Source organism: Moschus berezovskii, chromosome 21 (genome assembly GCF_049115385.1).
Source record: "Moschus berezovskii isolate FMDL1 chromosome 21, NW_MosBer_1.0, whole genome shotgun sequence".
NCBI classification, from domain to species: domain Eukaryota; kingdom Metazoa; phylum Chordata; class Mammalia; order Artiodactyla; family Moschidae; genus Moschus; species Moschus berezovskii.
In genome coordinates, this window is record NC_142480.1 from 38,154,688 (window position 1) to 38,177,543 (window position 22,856).

At 36.7% G+C, this 22,856-nt stretch overlaps 1 protein-coding gene and 1 pseudogene across 4 annotated transcripts in view; one reads left to right on the forward strand and one right to left on the reverse strand.

Moving 5' to 3' along the window:
• SCAPER (S-phase cyclin A associated protein in the ER) overlaps positions 1 to 22,856 on the forward strand; it is a 420,138-nt gene that overhangs the window by 128,002 nt on the left and 269,280 nt on the right. For all 4 annotated transcript variants that reach the window (XM_055418057.2, XM_055418061.2, XM_055418059.2 and 1 more), the window contains exons 16-18: positions 11,958 to 12,113; positions 17,183 to 17,325; positions 22,322 to 22,403. In XM_055418057.2, coding sequence (XP_055274032.1) covers positions 11,958 to 12,113; positions 17,183 to 17,325; positions 22,322 to 22,403 — 381 coding nt within the window. The remainder of the gene's footprint in view (positions 1 to 11,957; positions 12,114 to 17,182; positions 17,326 to 22,321; positions 22,404 to 22,856) is intronic.
• LOC148774534 (jupiter microtubule associated homolog 2 pseudogene) lies at positions 2,046 to 3,535 on the reverse strand (annotated as a pseudogene).

The following is a 22,856-nucleotide window of genomic DNA, read 5'->3' on the forward strand; positions in this document are numbered from 1 at the left end:
CTCACATCCATACATGATTACTGGAAAAACCATAGCCTTGACTAGATGGACCTTTATTGGCAAAGTAATGTCTCTGCTTTTTAATATGCTGTCTGGGTTGGTCATAACTTTCCTTCCAAAGAGTAAGTGTCTTTTAATTTCCTGGCTGCAGTCACCATCTGCAGTGATTTTGGAGCCCAGAAAAATAAAGTCAGCCACTGTTTCCCCATCTATTTCCCATGAAGTGATGGGATCAGATGCCATGATCTTAGTTTTCTGAATGTTGAGCTTTAAGCCAACTTTTTCACTCTCCTCTTTCACGTTCATCAAGGGGCTCTTTAGTTCTTCTTCACTTTCTGCCATAAGGGTGGTGTCATCTGCATATCTGAGGTGATTGATATTTCTCCCTGCAATCTTGATTCCAGCTTGTGCTTCTTCCAGCCCAGCATTTCTCATGATGTACTCTGCATATATGAAATAAGCAGGGTGACAATATACAGCCTTGACGTACTCCTTCTCCTATTTGGAACCAGTCTGTTTTGTTCCATGTCCAGTTCTAACTGTTGCTTCCTGAGCTGCATACAGGTTTCTCAAGAGGCAGGTCAGGTGGTCTGGTATTCCCATCTCTTTCAGAATGTTCCACAGTTTATTGTGATCCACACAAAGGCTTTGGCATAGTCAGTGAAGCAGAAATAGATGTTTTTCTGGAACTCTCTTGCTTTTTCAGTGATCCAGCGGATGTTAGCAATTTGATTTCTGGTTCCTCTGCCTTTTCTCAATCCAGCTTGAACATCTGGAAGTTCACGGTTCACATATTGTTGAAGCCTGGCTTGGAGAATTTTGAGCATTACTTTACTAGCATGTGAGATGAGTGCAATGGTGCGGTAGTTTGAGCATTCCTTGGCATTGCCTTTCTTTGGCATTGTAATGCAAGCTGACCTTTTCCAGTCCTGTGGCCACTGCTGAGTTTTCCAAATTTGCTGGCATATTGAGTGCAGCACTTTCACAGCATCATCTTTCAGGATTTGAAATAGCTCCACTGGAATTCCATCACCTCCACTAACTTTGTTCGTAGTGATGCTTCCTAAGGCCCACTTGATTTCACATTCAAGGATGTCTGGCTCTAGGTGAGTGATCACGCCATTGTGATTATCTTGGTCGTGAAGATCTTTTTTGTACAGTTCTTCTGTGTATTCTTGCCACCTCTTCTTAATATCTTCTGCTTCTTTTAGGTCCATACCATATCTGTCCTTTATTGTGCCCATCTTTGCATGAAATGTTCCCTTGGTATCTCTAATTTTCTTGAAGAGATCTCTAGTCTTTTCCATTCTGTTCTTTTTTTTTTTTTACGTGACTGCTAAGTTTAATTCAACAGCTACACCCACTCCTGCCTGGTAAAAGTAACAGGCTCCTCAAGGGGACATTGTGATGTGAGCACAGGTTTGTTGTTTCCAACGACAGCTTTACAAAAAAGTTGGCACCAAATGCACATAAAAATGTTTTAAGGCTTAATAAAAACACAGACCAGTAATTTCTCAATGTAGCTTGGAGGCTGAGAAAAGGATGCAGAGAGTTAATGAACCTCCCAAACACAGGCAATCCCCAATATACAGAATGTTTTCTAAATAAAATGACCTCCCCCATCAGGTTCAAAGGAGCAAAGTTTTCTGCGGCTCCTCCCATGACCAGACCATCCTGGCTCCCTCAACCCAGGCCCACAGCCCCAAAGAGGGAAGGCAGAGGGAAGCTGGGGATGAGAGTAAGGCGATGTGGTCCTGCTGCATTGGGCTCTGCCCTGATGGTGAGTGCCTCCTCCAACACGCCTGCCTCAGTTCCCAGCTCTGCCCCAAGGTCCCTGTAAGGGGACGGATTTAGAAAGCTCTTCTGCAAGGCCAAAGCCCCGAGGGCCAGCAGCATGTCAGGGTCTTCTTGGCCATCCAATATGGAATTCACAAATTGTTTTCTTGTATGTTAAAAAACACAACAAAACAGTTATAAATAGTTCACGTCTACTTTTGGAACATCTCATTGTAACTTGTATAAGTCAGTGAGTTTGAGAATAAAGGTAATCACCAGTTACATCGGTTTTTAATGGGGGAAAAAAATGCTCTGAATTCCAGACAACTTTCTTATAAATGATCACTTGAAGGCTGGAGGGAGACAGGAGGCGCTTGAGTGAATCACATGGAATGAGAGTTTCTCAGCTCCAAAGTTAGCAGGTGGATAGGAACGGATCTTTGCTTGGCAAGCACCGTGTGGACCCTCAGCGCCAGTGGAGGCTGTGGAGCCTGGCAGGGAGCTCCTGCAGTCACTGGAGCGTTGAGGCCACTACGAGCGAGGCCAGGCTGTAGTCATGAGGTCGCTTCTAGCACCGGTGTGAACTTAGCAGGCACTTGTGCCAGTCCCCCACCCAAACTGTCGGTCTCTCGTGACTGTGGTGCAGGCAGTGGCACTGTGGCCCTTTAGAGGCGCAATGGGGGACACTTCTGTCTGGCAGGTGACAGCACCACCACTCTTGCCAGTCTGGTGTCTTTGCTAGCAAATACCACGGAATGAGCCAGTTGAGAACTTACTGCCAAACTATTTAATCTCCTGGCCTGAGGTCTTTAAGTCTTGTCTGGAAACTGAATATGGCCCAGAGGTTCTGCAAAGCTTTAGAAAGGGTAGGCTAAGAAAACTCTCCTTCCTCTTTGGTGTACCTGAGCAACAGACTTTTTTCTAGAAAGGTGTCAGAAACAGACCAGAGTCAACAGTTACTGAAGTAAAGCTGGCACTTGAGAACAGGTCCTGAGCTGTTACCAAAGAAGCCAAACCTAAGAACCCAGGGTTCTCAGGCATCTAGTCTTCCCACGGTCCGTAGGAATATAGAGGAGGGCACAGGAACAGTTTAAACAACGCCAGTACCTGGACACGTCTGGGCAGTTTTAAAGTCCCGGAGAGGGTAGTGGTCTTGCCGACAGGAAGTGTCGCTGGTGAAGGGAGCAGTCCACATCACTGGTGAGGAGTAAAGGCCCAGACTTAAGGCTCCGGGCGGGTTCAGGACTTTGTTGTGGGAGCGAGGCCGAGGGCCCAGCCGGGGTTCGTGGCTGTCGACGGTGGGCGTGGGCTCCTGGACATGGGCTGCTTCTCTCAGGCCACCGGGCTCGCCTGGCTCTTGTCTGGGTGAGGCACTGGCTCTGAGGTCTGGTGTGTCCTCGCCCTCACACAGGAGCACGTGGTCCTTGGGCTTGTTTGGGTGTGCCGTGGGGGAGGCGGCAGCGACGGGGGACCCGAAAATGTCACTGGTCTTGCCCCCCGGTGGGTTCAGACGTGGTCGAGTCTGCACAGGCCCTGATTCGTCAAATATACCGCTTCCTTTTCCCCCAGGGGGGTTGGTCCTCTTGAGTATGTTCTGAGGCTCTTCGGTTGGTCCAAAAATATTAGAAGCCATCCTGTCCGGCCTGCGTGGAGGCGTGGCTTCCTCTGGACGATTGCCCGGCTCTCCTCCCGGAGGCTTTGTGGCCCTGGGGCCGGCCCGGCCGCCCTCGCTGTCCGGTGCCCGGAACATGTCGCCCGCCACTCCCATTCTGTTCTTTTCCTCTATTTCTCTGCACTGATCGCTGAGGAGGGCTTTCTTATCTCTCTTTGCTATTCTCTGGAACTCCACATTCATATTGAAGTATAGTTGATACAGAATATTATACAGAATATTAGTTTCATGTATGCAATATAATGATTATGTGTTTTTACAGATTATACTCCATTGTTAGTTATTGCATGATAATGACTGTGATTTCCTATAATAGCAATATATAATTTTTGCTTATCTATTTTATACATAGTAATTTGTATTAATTCTGTACCCCCAATTTGCCCCTTTCCCTCCCTCTTCTCTTTGGTTACCACTAGTTTGTTTTCTATATCTGTTTCTGTTTTGCATATATATTCACTTGTATTATTTTTTAGATACCTCATAGAAGTGATAGCATATAGTATTTGTCTTTCTTTGCCTGACTTACTTCACTGAACATAATATTCTTTAGGTTCATCCATGTTACTGTAAATGGCAGAATTTCATTCTTTTTATGGTTGAGTAATATTCCATTAGACACACGCACACCCTCCACATCTTCTTTATTCATTTGTCTGTTGATGAGCCTTTCAGTTTGTTCCATATCTAAATAGAAATTCAGCAGAACAATGATACTTTTTGATCCTGTAGACCAGGTGGACTTAATAGATTTATACAGGACATCATATTCAAAAACAGCAGAAGAGACCTTCTCTTCAAGTGCACATGGAATGTTCTTCAGGATAGATCATATACTAGACCATAAAACAAGTCATAACAAATACAAGAGGATGGAAATTATATCAAGCATTTTTGCTAACCACAGTGGTTAGCAAACTGGAAATCAGCTACAGAAAGAAAAATCTGTTTTGATGAGTTTGACTTTTTCTTTTATATTCCAAATATAACTGATACAATACAGTACTTTTCTTTCTCTGTCTGGCTTATTTCACTTTAATATAGTACCCTCCATGTTCATCCATGTTGTAGCAAATAGCTGCTGCTGCTGAGCCACTTCACTCGTGTCCGACTCTGTGTGACCCCATAGACGGAAGCCCACCAGGCTCCCCCTTCCCTGGGATTCTCCAGGCAAGAACACTGGAGTGGGTTGCCATTTCCTTCTCCAATGTGTGAAAGTGAAAAGTGAAAGTGAAGTCGCTCAGTCGTGTCCGACCCTTAGCGACCCCACGGACTGCAGCCTACCAGGCTCCTCCATCCATGGGATTTTCCAGGCAATAGTACTGGAGTGGCTTGCCATTGCCTTCTCTAGCAAATAGCAGGATTTCTTAAAAGATTTTGTATATTTTAGACATTAACATCTATGTTTTGCAAATGTTTTTTTCTCAGTCTATGGATGACCTTTTTATTTTCTTAAAAGTGTCTTTTGAAGCTTTAAAAATTGTAAAGTTCCAATATATTGACTTTTTTTCTATACTTTGTGTTTTTTATGCCCTTTAAAAAAATCATTATGTAAATTTAAGATCACTAAGATTTTTCCCTTAAGTTTTCTCTAGATGTTTTATATTTTATCATAACATCTGTTTCATTTTGAGTTAAATTTTTTGTATATGGTATGAAGTAAATTTGAGGTTCATTTTTTTATATGGATATCTAATGTTCCATTATCATTGTCAAAGAGACCATCTTTTATATAACGAATTGCCTTGGATACTTGTTGAAAAGCAGTTGGCCATATATGTGTGGGTTTGTTTCTGGTTTTCTGTTCTGTTACATTTATCTTTATGCCTGTTTTTAGACCAGTAACGCTTTATTACTCTACCTTTATAATTCATGCAATCAGGAAGTATAAATCCTTAAGTTGTATTTTCTTCTAAAATATTTTTGCTATTTTAGGACAATATTGACTAGTTGTGATGACAGCTGACATCATTGCCATGTTCCCAGTTTTAGGAAGAAAGCATTTAGTCTTTCACCATTAAGTATAATATTAGCTGTGGATCTTTCAGAGATGTTCTTTATTAGATTGAGGAACTTCCTTTCTATTCCTAATTACTAAATATTTTTACCATGAAGTTTGAATTTAGTTACTTGCTTTTTCTGCATTTATTGAGATAATGTTATGTTTTTGTAAGATTTTTAAATAGTGAATTTCAGTATTTGATTTTCAAATACCAAAGTGTGTAGTTCTAGGATAAACCTCACGTGGTCATGATGTAAAAACATTTTTATATTTTGGAGAGCTTGGTTTGCTAAAATTTTAAGAATTGTTGGATCAGTATTTGTGAGGGGTTTTGATTTTCCTAGTTTGTTGAGTGCTTTTATCATGAAGGATACTGTATTTTGTCAAGCACTTTTTCTGCATCTGTGGCAAGAAAAATGTGGATTTCTCCTTTGTTCTTTTGCTGTTTGGTATATTACATTATCGGAGAAGGCAATGGCAAGCCACTCCAGTACTGTTGCCTAGAAAATCCCATGGATGGAGGAGCCTGGTAGGCTGCAGTCCGTGTGGTCGCTAAGGGTCGGACACGACTGAGCGACTTCACTTTCACTTTTCACTTTCACACATTGGAGAAGGAAAAGGCAACCCACTCCAGTGTTCTTGCCTGGAGAATCCCAGGGACGGGAGAGCCTGGTGGGCTTCCGTCTATGGGGTCATACAGAGTCGGACACGACTGAAGTGACTTAGCAGCAGCAGCAGCAGCAGCATATTACATTATTCATGTAATTTATATATTTTTGTCTAATTTTTTAGTTGTTTAAGGTAGAAAGGTACATCTGGACCCTCTTACTCCATTATAGCTGCAAGTGGACGTTCTGAACTATGTATTTGTTTTTATATTTAGAGGAGCAATCTCTTTAGAGATTGTTGATGGTCACAGCCAGAATTAAAATCCTGGTGTTTGTGGTTCCAAAGCCTGTGCTTTTACCATTGTTATTATTGGCTTAGTATTCTCATTTTGTGGTCTTTTTTTTATATGACTTGTATGAATTTTGATTTGTCTAATTGCTTAATATATTTATTTTAATTATAATCTCATTAAGCCAGAGGTCAGGAAGATCCCCTGAAGGAGGGCATGGCAACCCACTCTAGTGTTCTTGCCTGGAGAATCCTATGATCAGAGGAGCCTGGTAGGCTACAGTCCGTAGGGTCTCAAAGAGTCAGATATGACTGAAACAACTTAGCATGCAGCAAACCAAAGTGACTCCTGTAAACATAATAACTCAAGCTATAGTTTTAAGTAGTTTCTGACAAGATAAATGCTCAACTGCTGGTTGTGTTTACATAAAAATATCAGCTGCCATTTGCAGTTTAAAAACTTCTTAATAATCCCAGTTAACTAAGATGAGTGTATACTAAAATTTTTGCTAATATGAAGTCCTTCTTTAAAACCCTACTACCAATATGCCCTGTTGGTTCTCTTAATTTTCATTGCTTTCTCTTCGATAATCTCTGAAATCCTATTTTGAAATGTATTACATATACTAAGGAAATAAAAATAGATAATCTATTTTTTTCTTGTTTTCTCATTCATTTAAATGTTTTATGAATGAATTGTTCTTAGTTTAAGTACATAAATATCTTAACAGTTTGTGTGGAACATTATCAGTTATTTTCATCCCCAGACATTTTAATCTATGAAACAAAACCTCCTCCAACCTTTGGTTTTTTTCTTACATACCAGTATTTCCCAGTATTGCCTGATTATAACAGTCACCTGAGTTGTTAAGAAGAGAGATTTCCAGGCTTTGCAGGTTTTTGTCAGTAATGCTAGAGTGACCTCTGAGGAACTTTATTGTTTGTAGTAAGCCTTCACATGATTTTTATGATCAGGAAATTTGGTTCCACATATATCACAGTGGCTCCTTCTTCATGTTTGTTTCATCACTTTCTCCATACACTGCACAAATCATTTTTTGTGTTTCAGTTGCCTTTTTACCTTTCTTGAAATAATAATAATATGCTGAATATGTTGCTTTTTTCTTCCATCTTCAACATTAAAATGGCTCTGTAAAAATTCATCAATTTTGTTTTTTCAAATACACGTTGATATGACACCTGTCACAATATAATCTAACAAAATTGTTTCAAATGAAGTTAAAGACAACTAAGCACTACTAGAGCCATCTTAGGAAAAAAACTGAATGAACCTTTTGGCCAACCCAATATATAGGAATATTTTCTTTTGACTTTCTTAATATAGATATTATTTTTATATTAGATCATCTTAACTTGTTCTCCATGTTCAAAAGTTATTACTTATGCATAAATTTTACATTTTTAAAGTTCACAGTAACTGAGATTGTAACAAGCCTTTCCTCCATTAGTGATTTGATTTTTTACCATCTTTGTTCTGTTTTCATGCTTAATTAACTGAGTTAATTCTATGATCATGTTACCTTTTCCTAAGTTTCCTTAACTCTCTTGTCTTCCTTTATTATATCATTATATCAATTTTTTTTGCACCTTTAAATCCAAGTGCATGTCTCTGACATTACAGAATTTGCATAAGAAATTTTCTGCTTTTTCTTTGGTTATGTTTTATTCCAGTAATTTTCAGGAAATGTCTTATTTATTTACTTACTTATGGTTTTATTGAGATATCATTGACTATCAAAATTGTATTAAGGTATACAACTTGATAGTTTGATATAATCACTACAATCCAGCTAATTAAAACATCTGTTACTTGTTAGTTACTGTATGTGTGTGTGTTAAGATTTCAAATCTATCTTCTAAGCAAATTCCAAGTACATGTTATAATATTGTTAACTGTTATCACTATGCTGTATGTTATATGGCCAAACATATTCAACTTGTGTAACTAAAACTTTCGACCATTTGACCAGCATTACAGATTGGATATTTTTATTCTGTGTTTGTACATTCTTCCCTCTGAATTTTATTTTATGTATTTTGTTTGGAGCATTAAGGTCCCATTTATTTTTCTTTCATCTTGATTATGCTTAACGTGTGACCCTTGATACAGTATGATTAATTTTCCTTGAACATACCTGTTTGTAGTATACTTTCAGTCTAGTTTGAGAAATGAGTATCTTGTTAATTTACTTATGAAAGTGGCTATATGGCACGGAGCTTGGGAAATCTTTTTTAGAACTTCACTCACATGTGAGTTTGACACTTGCTTTAGTTTAAAACATATCTAGTGATAGGTTTTATTACATTTAGCATGGATTCCTGGAGTCTGTACTTCTGTCAGAGAGAGCAGCTCCAGTGTTTAATTCCCTGTTTCACTCTGCCATTTTCACAATAGCACGCCATCCTGTCTTTCAAGAATGAGGAATTTGATCCCAACTGACATTTTCCAGCTTTTTATCGTTAGCGGTACTTTATTCATAAAAACTGTACTCTCTAGCAAAACTTGACTGTTAAGAATCAATATATGTAAAGTTGAGGATGAAGTATATATAGTTCAGTACTTTGTACCTAATTATAACTTATTTGGTGTATGTTGAAGAAAATTGATTTCTACAATAACTAAGACAGTATGGTACTGTCTCAAAACCGGAAATGTAGATCAATGGAACAGGGTAGAAAGGCCAGAGATAAACCCAGGCACTTATGGTCACCTAATCTATGGCAGAGGCAAGAATATACAGTAGAGAAAAGACAGTCTCTTTAATAAGTAGTGCTGGGAAAACTGGACAGATGCATGTAAAAGAATGAAATTAGAATACTCCCTAACACCATGCACAAAAGCAAAGTCAAAATGGAATAAAGACCTAAGTGTAAGACTGGACACTATAAAACTTTTAGAGGAAAACAGGAACAACACTCATCTTTTTGACCCACCTCCTTGAATAATGAAAATAAAAATAAACAAAAGGACCTAATTAAGATTAAACGCTTTTGCACTGCAGAGGAAACCATAAACAAGATGAAAAGTTAACTCTCAGAATGGAAGAAAATATTTGCAAACAAAGCAGTTGACAAGGAATTAATCTCCAAAATATATAAACAACTCATGCCACTCAATACCAAAAAAAAAGAAAAACAAACAACCCAGTCAAAAAAATGGGCATAAGACCTAAATAGACATTTTACCAAAGAAGACATACAAATGGCCAAAAAGGACATGAAATGATGTTCAGCATCACTAATTATTAGAGAAATGCAGATCAAAACTACAGTGATGTATTACTTCACATGGATCAGAATGACCATCATCAAAAATGCTTCAAATAATGATGGAGAGGGGGTGAAGAAAAAGGAACCATTTTGAACTATTGGTGGGAATGTAAAGTGATGCAGCCACAATGGAGAACAGTATGGAGGTTCCTTAAAAATCTAAAGGTAGAACTACCATATGACTCAGCGATACCACTACTGGACGTATACCCTGAGAAAACCATAATTCAAAAAGATACATGCACCCCAAAGATCATTGCAGCACTATTTACAATAGCCAGGACATGGAAGTAACCTTAATTTACATCTACGGATGAATGGATAAAGAAGATGTGGTACATATATTCAAAGGAATATTCAATTCAGTTCAGCTCAGTTGCTCAGTCGTGTCCGACTCTTTGAGACCCCATGAATCGCAGCACGCCAGGCCTCCCTGTCCATCACCAACTCCCAGAGTTCACTCAAACTCATGTCCATCAAGTCGGTGATGCCATCCAGCCATCTCATTCTCTGTCGTTCCCTTCTCCTCCTGCCCCCAATCCTTCCCAGCATCAGAGTCTTTTCCAGTGAGTCAACTCGTCACTTGAGGTGGCCAAAGTATTGCAGTTTTAGCTTTAGCATCAGTCCTTCCAATGAACACCCAGGATTGATCTCCTTTAGAATGGACTGGTTGGATCTCCTTGCAGTCCAAGGGACTTTCAAGAGTCTTCTCCAGCACCACAGTTCAAAAGCATCAATTCTTCGGTGCTCAGCTTTCTTCACAGTCCAACTCTCACATCCATACATGACCACTGGAAAAACCATAGCCTTGACTAGACGGACTTTTGTTGGCAAAGTAATGTCTCTGCTTTTTAATATGCTGTCTAGGTTGCTCATAACTTTCCTTCCAAGGAGTAAGCGTCTTTTAATTTCATGGCTGCAATCAGCATCTGCAGTGATTTTGGAGCCCCCAAAAATAAAGTCTGACACTGTTTCCACTGTTTCCCCATCTATTTCCCATGAAGTGATGGGACTGGATGCCATGATCTTAGTTTTCTGAATGTTGAGCTTCAAGCCAACTTTTTCACTCTCCTCTTTCACTTTCCTCAAGAGGCTTTTGAGTTCCTCTTCACTTTCTGCCATAAGGGTGGTGTCATCTGCATATCTGAGGTTATTGATATTTCTCCCGGCAATCTTGATTCCAGCTTGTGCTTTTTCCAGCCCAGTGTTTCTCATGATGTACTTTGCATATATGAAATAAGCAGGGTGACAATGTACAGCCTTGACGTATTCCTTTTCCTATTTGGAACCAGTCTGTTGTTCCATGTCCAGTTCTAACTGTTGCTTCCTGAGCTGCATACAGGTTTCTCAAGAGGCAGGTCAGGTGGTCTGGTATTCCCATCTCTTTCAGAATGTTCCACAGTTTATTGTGATCCACACAGTCAAAGGCTTTGACATAGTCAAAAAAGCAGAAATAGATGTTTTTCTGGAACTCTTGCTTTCTCCATGATCCATCGGATGTTGGCAGTTTGATCTCTGGTTCCTCTGCCTTTTTTAAAACCAGCTTGAACATCTGGAATTTCATGGTTCACATATTGCTGAAGCCTGGCTTGGAGAATTTTGAGCATTATAGCTACAAAATGGAATGAAATTGGGTCGTTTGTGGAAATGTGGTTGGACCTAGAGACTGTCATATAGAGTGAAGTAAGTCAGAAAAACACAAATGCCATATGATATCACTTGTATGTGGAATCTAAAATATGACACAAAGGGACCTGTCTACAGAACAGAAATAGACTCGCAGACATGGAGAATAGACTTGTGGTTGCCAAGGGGAGAGGACACAGGGGAGGATTGGATTGGGAATTTGGGGCTAACTATTAGCCCCATAATAACTATTAGCCCTATAGTAGATGCAAACTATTATATATAGAATGGATGAATAGCAAGGTCATACTGTATAACACAGGGAATTAATACATATATGTATGTATAACTGAATCACTTTGCTGTATACCAGAAGCTAACAACATTGTAAATCAATTGTATTTCAATAAAAGATTTCAATGGCAGGCCTTTATTTATTCTATTTTACTTATTACTATGGCTTATGGATTTGTTATATACACTGGATTATTATCCATTTTGGAATAAATATTAAAAGACTGGAAGTCATTCATTTTTTGTTTTATGCCTTACACAACTGGTTTATATTATTAAATAAAGACTGTTAAATTTCTTAACATGATGTGTTAAGAATCTGATGTGTCTGATGTGCCTTAGAATGAGCCTAATTTGAAACTCACTTTCTGTGTTTTTTTTTTGTTGTTGTTGTTGAAGGTAAATGAAATTGCCTTTATAAATACCCTCGAAGCCCAGAACAAACGCCATGATGTTTTATCAAAATTGAAGGAATATGAGCAGAGGCTTAATGAGTTACAGGAAGAGCGTCAGAGAAGACAGGAAGAAAAGCAAGCACGTGATGAAGCTGTTCAGGTAGAATTTTATTCAGCAGGCATTTGTGAGCACTGTCCATTTCCTAGGCCCTGGGCATAGAAAAAGAAGTCAGTCCTAGACTCTGTTCCCAAGGGTGTATGGTTTAGTCCAGCATGGTTTGGAATCAGGACGTCTGATAGCAGAGGCAGTGTGTACTTCTTCAGATAACGTTATCAGTGTCTTTGTCAATTTGAATCTCTAGTCTCAGCCAGATGAAGAGCTAAATTGCTCTGGACAGATTATTATCTATTCTTTTCTAATTAGGTTGGGAAAGAATATGTTCCTTTCATCTATTAAAAATGGAGTGTTTGAACCTGTGTATATAGCCTTAAGGAACTGGGCATTTTTATGCTTGTAACAGGGAGCACCTGTCGTATATTGGGCAGTATCATCAGGTACTTAAACCTCTGTAGCATACCGTAAACTACCATTTTCCGAATGGGAAGAAAGGTTAACACATAAACATGAGTGATGTTTTTTAACTATTTTAGATCTTCCTCAAGATCAAGTATGAACGCAGACACATACTTTATCTGTTGTGACTAATATTTATTTGTTTATTCATTCAGTGATCATGTGTTGAATTATTGCTGTTATCCATATGCTGAGCTTTGCTTGTGTGTGTTAGTCACTTAGTCGTGTTCAACTCTTTGTGACTCAATGGACTGTAGCCTGCCAGGCTCCTCTGTCTATAGGATTTCCAGGCAAGAATACTGGAGTGGGTTGCCATTGGCTTTGCTTAAGGACATGAAAAAGATATGTCTTTGATCACAATGCAGAGACGTATATGTAAATAAATCTTAACCCATTAGGATAAGTGTAACAGTAAAAGCGTTTTGGAAGTACAAAGGAGAACACATTACTCAAATTGAGACATGAGAAAGTCAAGAAAAAGCTTTCTGGAGGAGATGATGCCTTAACCAAGATTTGAGTAATGAGATAGTTGCAAATGGTATAAATAGGCCTTCCGTGCAGAAGGAGATACGAGCGAGTACAACATATAACATATTTTCTGATCATGAAGAGCTTTTTTGTTATGTTAAAAATTAGGGATGTTATTAATATTTTATGCTTCTTTATCTCACTGGTAATTTTAGAAGATTAAAATATCAATACAGCTTTCAAGTTTATTGGTTACTTCATGCTATTTTTTTGTACTAGCAAGCAGTCCCATATTCACCCAATCTCAGTTCAGTTTGAGTTCAGGGTCTTATTTTAATTTTGAGTGCCAAGCTAACTTATGTTTAAAAATACAGCATGTTACTATTTGAGAAAATTTAGCTTTTCCTATCAAAGGGACAGTACAAAGTTTCATTATTATCATTTAAAAGTTAAAGTTGTCCATTAGCTAATATTATTAGATGAATAAATGAAATAGGATATTTGAATTTTTAATTTGTGCCATCTCTTCAGCTTTATTGCTGTTTTTCTTTCTGCAGTGGGACCATTTTATAGAAATAATCATTTTGAAAATTGTGTGTTACTTTTGAATAACCATTATGCATTAGTAATTCAGAAATAAATAAATAATGATCTTTGCCTTAATGGTAAATAATAGAACACAGTGTGAAAATGTAATAGAAACCTGTACAGGCTATAGCAGTATCACAAAATAGGGAATAATTAGCTCTGTTGCTGAGAGGGGACTGTCAGGGAAAGTTCTCTGGAAGAGATGACCTCTTAGCTGGATTTTGGGGGAAAATATATGAGTAATATTGTATATTTTTGAATAGACTTCTGTGGTTACTTTTTCTACATTTATTTTGCAGATTTGAAAATAACAGCAGTTATTTTCTGTTCAAAAATTACTCTTATTTCTTAATTTGGAACACTTATTAAGGCTTAAAGGAAAGCAGGTCTTTTCTGAAAGTAGTAAGCCTTTTTGATTTTGATATTTTGATTACTCACAATTTTGTTTTTTTAAAATGTTGAAATTTCTTATGGATTTAATGTTCAATGGAAAATTTAAAACCTTTATACATAAGTTCAATCTATATACTGATAGTGGAAATTTTATTGGTTTTATATACATATATGTACATATATATATATACAGTTAAAAAATTTAAATGTATAATCATTACTAGATGTGCTAGGCACTAAAGCCAAACATAAAAATACAGTAATAGTAAGATACTAACTCAGTGAAGAATTTAGAGAGGCCCCCATCTGCTTTAATTTTACTCTTGAAAAATTCCCAAAATTAATTGTTAAAGGCAATTGTGATTCTTGTTTCTTTTGCAAGTGAAATACTAAGTTAATGCTACCATTGTATATTCTTAATTTGCCATTTTTGTTATATAAATTATTGATAGATTAATTTTAAGCCCAGTTTCCTTAGATAGTCTGTCTTGTCCTCTTGCCATAATCTTTTGATTTGCAGACAGGGCAGGGTTACAAAATCCGTTCTTTGGCCACCATAAACATATCCTTGACTGTGAAACAAAGTACATGGGAGTCTGAGAGGTTTCAGAAGGCTTGAGAAGTAGATGTCTTTCCAGTTCAGTTGCTGTAGATTTATACTTTATATTTGTAAGCTTACAGATTTATGATGAATATTATTTTAAAACTTATGCTTCATTTGTTTAATAGGTATTTATCAAACTCCTGCTCTGTATAAGATGCTTTTATGGAGTGCAGAGTTTCCTGTCTTTAGGAAACTTATATTTTAGAAAGGAAAATACTAGCTGAATTTACTAGTTTTACTCATTGGTTATACAATTACCAATTTTCTTCTCTACTTATTAAAAACAGAAATTAGAGGATTGGATTTTTTTTGAAATTCAATTATTTCTGTTAGTACAATGTTGGAGTATTTCTTATATCCATAAAAACATTCAACAAGTAGACATTGTATTAATATTTACACATGCAACTAAGTTACATTGCATATACACATAAAGTAACTGTTTTATATAATATTAGTATATTTAATTTGTAAGACCAACTTATAATTTTTAAAACTATATTCCATAAGATTTTGTTTTTATAAAATGTGAAATGAAAAGTTCTGGCTTAATTATACTTAAGCTTTATCTTTTTACATTTTAGTGTGGCAGTTATGTTTTCAGATATACTGCAGATTTTTCTTAAAAAAACTTCAGGTAAATTTGAGGTTAAGAGAAAGCTTTCATTTTTGTTTTTTATTGGAGAAAATTTTCTTTACTGGACTTGATTGTTTTTACTCTTCAGTTTTTCAGATAATAAATAGCTAAACAAGTTGCTACATATTATACTTAGTAGTGAGAGGTAGCTGTAACACTAATCCATGAATAGTATTTCAGAAAGTAATGACTGTTTAAAATCTATTTGGATACCTTTAACAGTCTGCAGTCTGTCAGATATACTCTTCTGAAATCAGTACATTTCCTCTAGCTCCCAGTCCCCTCTCCAAAAAGAAAAAAGAAAGAAAAGAATTAGGTACCCTTTGGTGGTACTACTTTAAAAAAGTTTTTAACTTCTTGTGGAGATAAAGTTACCACTGTGATTTTAGTTAATTATTAGAAATATTTACTTCTCTCCTCAGTATTCTTGAGACAGACGCTTCTTTATCTGCAGTCATTTACTGAACACTTTACTAGCTACTAAACACTTTGCTAAGTACTTACTTATATTAATAATTTACATCTCACAACAAATGGTGTGTCTCTTTAAGGTAAAATGACTTGCTCAAAGTGATATAAGTAGTAGTTACTAGAGCCTAGATCAGTGTGTTCTGTTTATCATAAAGAGTTGCGGCCAGGGAGATGTTGTGTAAGATACCTAGAGAATGGGGATGAATTGAAACAAATACATCGGTATATCTAGTAATATGGTGAAAATTTTGCCTACTCCTAGTAGGCAAAAATATATACAGAAAGTATATCACAGTGTTTCAATGAAGTATCTTCTACCTTAATAATGATTATAATAAATAAGTACTGGGAATTTAGTATATGCCAACCCCTGTGGTAAGTGCTTTTCATGTATTAACTCATACATTCTTTACAGTATCCTTAAAAGTACTATTGTTATTTTTTGTCTTCTAGAAAACTAATTCACATATATTATGTAACTAGACCAGAATCACTGGATAGTAAATAATGGAATCAGGAAACAAAGAATCTAATGCAGTATCCGCTCTCTTATCCACTATGCTATATTATAATGCCTCTTTCTCCTGGCCACAAACTTGTGCCTGTGTGTGTGTATGTGTGTGTGTGTGTGTTCCATTGCTCAGTCTGTCTGACTCTTTGCAACCCCATGGACTGTAACCCATCAGGCTTCTCTGTCTATTGGAATATCCCCACAAGAATACTAGAGTGGGTTGTCATTCCCTCCTCCAGGGGATCTTCCCCACCCAGGGATTAAACCTGTATCTCCTGTGGCTTCTACCTTGGCAGGCAGATTCTTTACCACTGAGCCACCTGGGAAGCCCGGCTACAAGCTTTCCTTCAGTTAAGAAGAAAGCTTAGTTCAGAAATAAATCCTGTTAATTATGCTTTCTTCATCATATTCTGTTATGTCTACAACCATCTAAACACAAGGGTTTAGAAGTGATTAAACAAAATATTTATCAGATTCTCACAGAATATAAATAACATAATATCTACTAAAATAGCATTTATTCTTTATTTTTTTATTAATTTAATTGGAGGATAATTATAATATTGTGATGGTTTTTGCCATACACTGACATGAATCAGCCATGGATGCACATGTGTCCCCAAATCCTGAACCCCCCCACCTCCATCCCCATCCCATCCCTCTGGGTGGTCTCAGAGCACTAACTTTGAGTCATCTGCTTCATGCATCGTACTTGGACTGGACATCTATTTTACATATGGTAATAAACATGTTTCAGTGCTAAAAATAGCATTTATTCTTATAATTATTTGTAGCACTAATAAATGACATGTGAAAGCCAGATATTATTGATACTTGATTTTTGTTTAAATTCTGAGAAACATAATGACAAGTCAGGTATTTGTCTGTCTTGAATATATAAGTCTATGTCCAAGCTGTATCACCTTTAATCATCTTCATCTTACATATAATTCTAACATCTTTTAAAACATTTCTGATACTAGGAACGTAAGAGAGCTCTAGAAGCAGAACGGCAGGCCCGTGTAGAAGAATTGTTAATGAAGAGGAAAGAACAAGAAGCCCGAATTGAACAACAGAGGCAAGAAAAGGAAAAAGCCCGTGAAGATGCAGCCCGGGAAAGAGCTAGGTACTTCCTGTGCTATCTCAATTTTTGGTCCTGATGAACATTTTGGAGTGAGTGCATATTCAGATGGTATTTCGAAGCTATTTACTATCATGTAGGTTTTTTAGAAATAGTCACATATACAGAAATGTTTTACTGAATTTTGATTTCTAGGAATTAAGACACTCTACTTAAACTGGAAACCTTTTGAACATTTCTGTTGGATGAGAAACTTGATGTTTCAAGATATTTTCAATTGTAAGAAATAGAATTTGATACGGTCGCGGAGAGTCGGACACGACTGAGCGACTGAACTGAACTTCAGTGTTGGGATGAAAAGTGACAGGAAGTTAAGAGGACCAGGTTTGGACTTGGTCAGACATCATAAGGCTAGATCACAGGAGCTACAGCAGTGGTCCTTTGATGGAAGTAATCCAGTTAGTATGTTGTCTTTCTCATTATAATAAGTGACACTTAGCCATTCCTACTTTTTAAAATGTCTTGTTTAAGATTCAAAGACCAGGACACTCAGAGCTGGTGCTTTGGGACAACCCAGAGGGATGGGGTGGGTGGGGAGTGGGGTTTCAGGATAGGAAGACACGTGCACCCATGGGTGATTCATGTCAATGTATGACAAAGACCACCGCAATATTGTAAAGAAATTATCCTCCAATTAAAATTAATTAATTAATTTAAAAAAGATTCAAAGACCAGAGACAAAGCATTTAATTGGCCAAATTGATTTGTGCTTTTTGATCTGTTTATGAAATTTTTTAATATCCCATGTCATAAGATATTCTTCAAAATGTTATGGTTTTTCAGTTTGATACACATTTAGGTTTTATATCCTTTTAAGGTAACTTAGATACAGTATGAAAAGAAAAACCTAAATTTATTCATTTGCATATGATTCGCATTTATCATAGCACCATTTGTTGAAGAGTCTAGCTTTTAACCATTGAACTGCCTTGCTACCTGTTCATGATCAATTTAATCATAGACGTGACAATTTATTTCTGGACTCTGTCCTTTTCTTTTGATAGCCTTTTCTTTTGATGTCTCTTCTTACTTTAGCATCACACTGTTTTAACTACTGTAACTTTATAGTAACTTTTGAAAACAAGTAATATAAGTACTCCAGTGTTGTTGTCCTCTTTCAGAATTGCTTTCCAAATAATTTTTTAGGATATGTTCACCATTTTCTTAAAAATAAAAAGCTTCCAAGGTTTTTTATAGCAACTGCCTTGAATCTAGATTGTTGTGGGGAGAATTGCCACGTTTATAATATTGTGTATCATGATATATGAATATGGTGTGTGTCTCTGTATCTGCTTTAATTTCTCTCAACGATATTTTGTAGTTTTTAGAAAATAGATCTTGTAATTCATTTAATTCATTTCTTAAATTTAGTTCATTTCTTAAATTTACTAAGTACGCTTAAGAGGTCATTGAAAATGGAATTATTTTCTTAATTTCACTTTTGATAGTATTTTTGCTATTGTATAGAAATGCAATTTTTTATTTATCTTATTTTACAGTTTTTTAGTGATCTTGCCCAACTTTCCTATGAGTATTTTCCTGTTAGTGTTTTCTTTTTTGCTGTTGTTGTTCTTTAGGACATTTTCATAAAGGTTCATGTCATCTGCAAATAACCCTTGCTTTACTTCTTGCTTTGTAATATGGATGCCTTGAATTTCTTTTTTATTGCCATATTGCACTGGCTAAATCCTTCAGTACTTTGAATATTCTTACTTTTGTTGTTTTTGATGAAAATTCGGCTGTTAATTATACTGTTTTGCCACTGTATATGGTGAGGGTTTTTTTGTTTTATTTTGTTTTCAGTTTCTTTTTTGTTTTTCACCAGTTTAATTATGATTTGTCTAGATTGTTTTTCTTCATAATTATCCTACTGTATACATTAGTGTTTTCATCAAAGTTTGAAAGTATTTGGCCACTATTTCTTCAGGTATTTAATTGTCATTTCTCTTCAGGTTCTTCTGAGTTGTAGCAGTTTCTCAGGCTTTCCATGGTTTTGATGACCTTGACAGTTCTGAATAGTGGTCAGGTATTTTGTAGCCTTTTCTTCAATTAGGATTTGTCTGATGTTTTTCTCATGGTTATATTGAGGTTATGGTTTTGGGGAGGAAAACCACAGTGGTAAATGTGAATTACCATTTTTCAAATGTCAAAAGTTCATGATATCACCTTGAGTTTTCACTGATTTTGTTAGTCTTGATCACCTGGATAAGGTAGTTTTGTTAGATTTCTCCACTGTATAGTTTAAAAGTTTCCAATATACTATCATCCTTGGAATCAAGTCACTAAGCACCGGCTAAGCTGAAGAGATGGGGAATTATTCTCTACCTCCTTGAGAGAAGAATTCCTACATAAATTGTGCACACTTCTTCTGTATAGGATATTTGTTCTCCTATTTATTAAATTCCTATTTTATATCAATATGTCATTTATACACCAATATTATAGCATTTATTTTGTTACTGAAATTGGTTCATCTTTGGACATTGAGAGCTTTTTCATTTGACCCCCATTTGCCTTAGATATACTTCATCATTTTGGTTTTTGAGTATATCCTTACTTCCTGGCACTGAAAGATGCTTCAAATTCATCTTATATTTTCCCTGCTGCACCCCTTGAATCAGCCATTTGTTTAAGGATTCCTAGTTTCTTTTGTTGTAAAGTTTTTTAAAAAATCTTTCTCTATTGAGATTCTCTATCTGTTGAATCATTGTCATGATATTTTTTCCTTAGGTTGGCATACTGTCTTTTAATTCTTAATAACATATTTATAATAGCTGTTATAGTTCTTGTCTACTAAATCCAGCATAAAGCTTCATTCAGAGAAAGCTTCATTTGACTCCTTTTTTCCTAAGCATGGTCTTCCTTCTTTGTACGTCTCACAGTTTGTGATCGTTTCCTCTCCTGTTCTCTTTGTCTTTGGGAATATTGGCCTTTTCTATCCCTTTCACAATTTATAGATTTTTATACAGGAAAAGAGATAAATGTATATTTCAATGTGCCATAATTAAATTACAGTTCCAAAAAGTGAAAGTGAAAGTTGCTCAGTTGTGTCTGACCCTTTGTACACTGTGGACTACACAGTCCATGGAATTCTCCAGGCCAGAATACTGGCCAGTCCCTTTTCCAGTGGATCTTCTTGACCCAGGAATCAAACTGGGGTCTCCTGCATTGTAGGCAGATTCTTCACCAACTGAGCTATCATGGATTGTACAGTCCATGGGTTCACAAAGAGTCGGACATGACTGAGTGACTTTCACTTTCACAGTTCCAGAGCTAGTATTTAAACCCATTTCTGGGTCCAGAAACCTATTAGGTTGGTGCAAAAGTAACTGCAGTTTTGCATTGTTTGAACTTTGCCCTTTGATATTGGAATACATTCTTAAGTGTGGTTACGTTATACATCATTTTAATGCACATTTCTCACTTTATGCTTTTTGCTAATGACTTGTTGCTGCTGCTAAGTCACTTCAGTCGTGTCCGACTCTGTGTGACCCCATAGACGGAAGCCCAACCAGGCTCCCCCGTCCCTGGGATTCTCCAGGCAAGAACACTGGAGTGGGTTGCCATTTCCTTCTCCAGTTGCCATTTCCTTCTCCAATGTAATGACTTGTTACTTGCTGTTTATTTTATATTTGTTTTAGACCATAGAAATGATGTTAGACAAAAAGTAAATTCAAGCAATTTTTTCATTCAAGTGCAAAATAGATTGTAAAGCAGTGGAGACAACTTGCAACATCAACACATTTGTCCCAGAAACTGCTTAACAAATGTACAGTGCAGTGGTGGTTCAAGAAGTTTTGCAACGGAGATGAGAGCCTTGAAGATGATGAGGAGCATAGTGGCCAGCTACCAGAAGTTGACAGTGCCCAATTGAGAGCCATTGTTGAAGCTGATCCTCTTACAGCTACACAAGAAGTTGCTGAATAATGCAGCATTAACCATTTGGCATTTGAAGCAAATTGGAAAGGTGAAAAAGCTCAATAAGTGGGTGCCTCATGAGGTGACCAAAAGTAAAAAAAAAAATGTTGTTTAGAAGTGTCGTCTTGTCCTATTGTGCACAACAGCAGCAAACCATTTCTTGATCAAATTGTGACATGCAATGAAAGGGATTTTATTCGATGATAGGCAACAACCAGCTCAGTGGTTGGACTGAGAAGAAGTTCCAGAGCACTTCCCAAAGCCAAACTTGCACCAGAAAAAGGTCATGGTCACTATTTGGTGGTTTGTTGGTGGTCTGATCCATTACAGCTTTCTGAATCCCAGTGAAACAATTACATCTGAGGAGTATGCTCAGCACGTTGATGAGATGACTGAAAACTGTAATGCCTGCAGCTGGCCCTGGTCAACAGAAAGGGCCCAATTCTTCTCCATGATGATACCTGACTGCATGTCGCACAACCAAAGCTTCAAAAGTTGAACGAATTGGGCTACGAAGTTTTGCCTCATCTACTGTATTTCCTGACCTCTCTTCAACTGAATGCCACTTTTTCAAACATCTCAACAACTTTTTGCAGGGTTAACATTTCCACAAACAGAGAATGCAGAAAATGCTCTCCAGGAGTTCATCGAATCCCAAAGCACAGATTTTTGCACTACAGGATAAACAAACTTGTTTCTCATTGGCAAAAATGTGTTGATCTTAATGGTTCATATTTTGATTAATAAAGATGTGTTTGAGCCTAGTTGTAATTATTTAAAATTGACAGTCCAAAACTACAATTACTTTTTCATCAACCTAATATTTGTATAACTAACAATGTCTGTTGCTTCCCAAGTGTTTAATGTGCAATAATATAGCCAAGACTTAGTAGGCACTCTGAAAAAATAATTTTAAAAGCTCTAAAATACATACACCTAAAGAGTCGGACACGACTGAGCGACTGAACTGAACTGAACTGATGTGTCCTAATTGTATTTTTTTAACCTCATGAAATTTGTTATTGTAAGCATTGAGTTTATAATTTTTACTGTCTTTTTACAGAGACAGGGAAGAACGATTGGCAGCACTCACAGCTGCTCAACAAGAAGCTATGGAAGAGCTACAGAAAAAAATCCAGCTCAAGGTAGGAATATTATATATTTTACTTTGAAATTTTAGAGCTGTTTTAATGTAGCATGAGATTAATATTTTTCTTTTTAATTAAGTATGTAAAAATTCGATTAATTTGTGTTACTGATTTTTGGAGTTTTATGGTTTATCTATGATCATTTCCAACTCAGCTATCTGAAAACAAATTATTTTAATAAGGTAAAGCCATTGAGGGAAAAAATGTAAAGAATTTTAGCATTTCTCGGTTTTACTAAGTAACTTATTAATGACTCGAGGACATTACTATTAAACTTTTAATATTTATAGACCTGTAATAATTTTGAAATAAATTAAAATATTATTTCAGTTATTATGAATTGCATAATTATAGCTTGGGAGATGATGATAAGCTGATATTTTCTAGAAAGTCTTTGCCATTGGTTTCTAGCAGTGTGGATATTTTATATTATGTCATAATTATTTACAT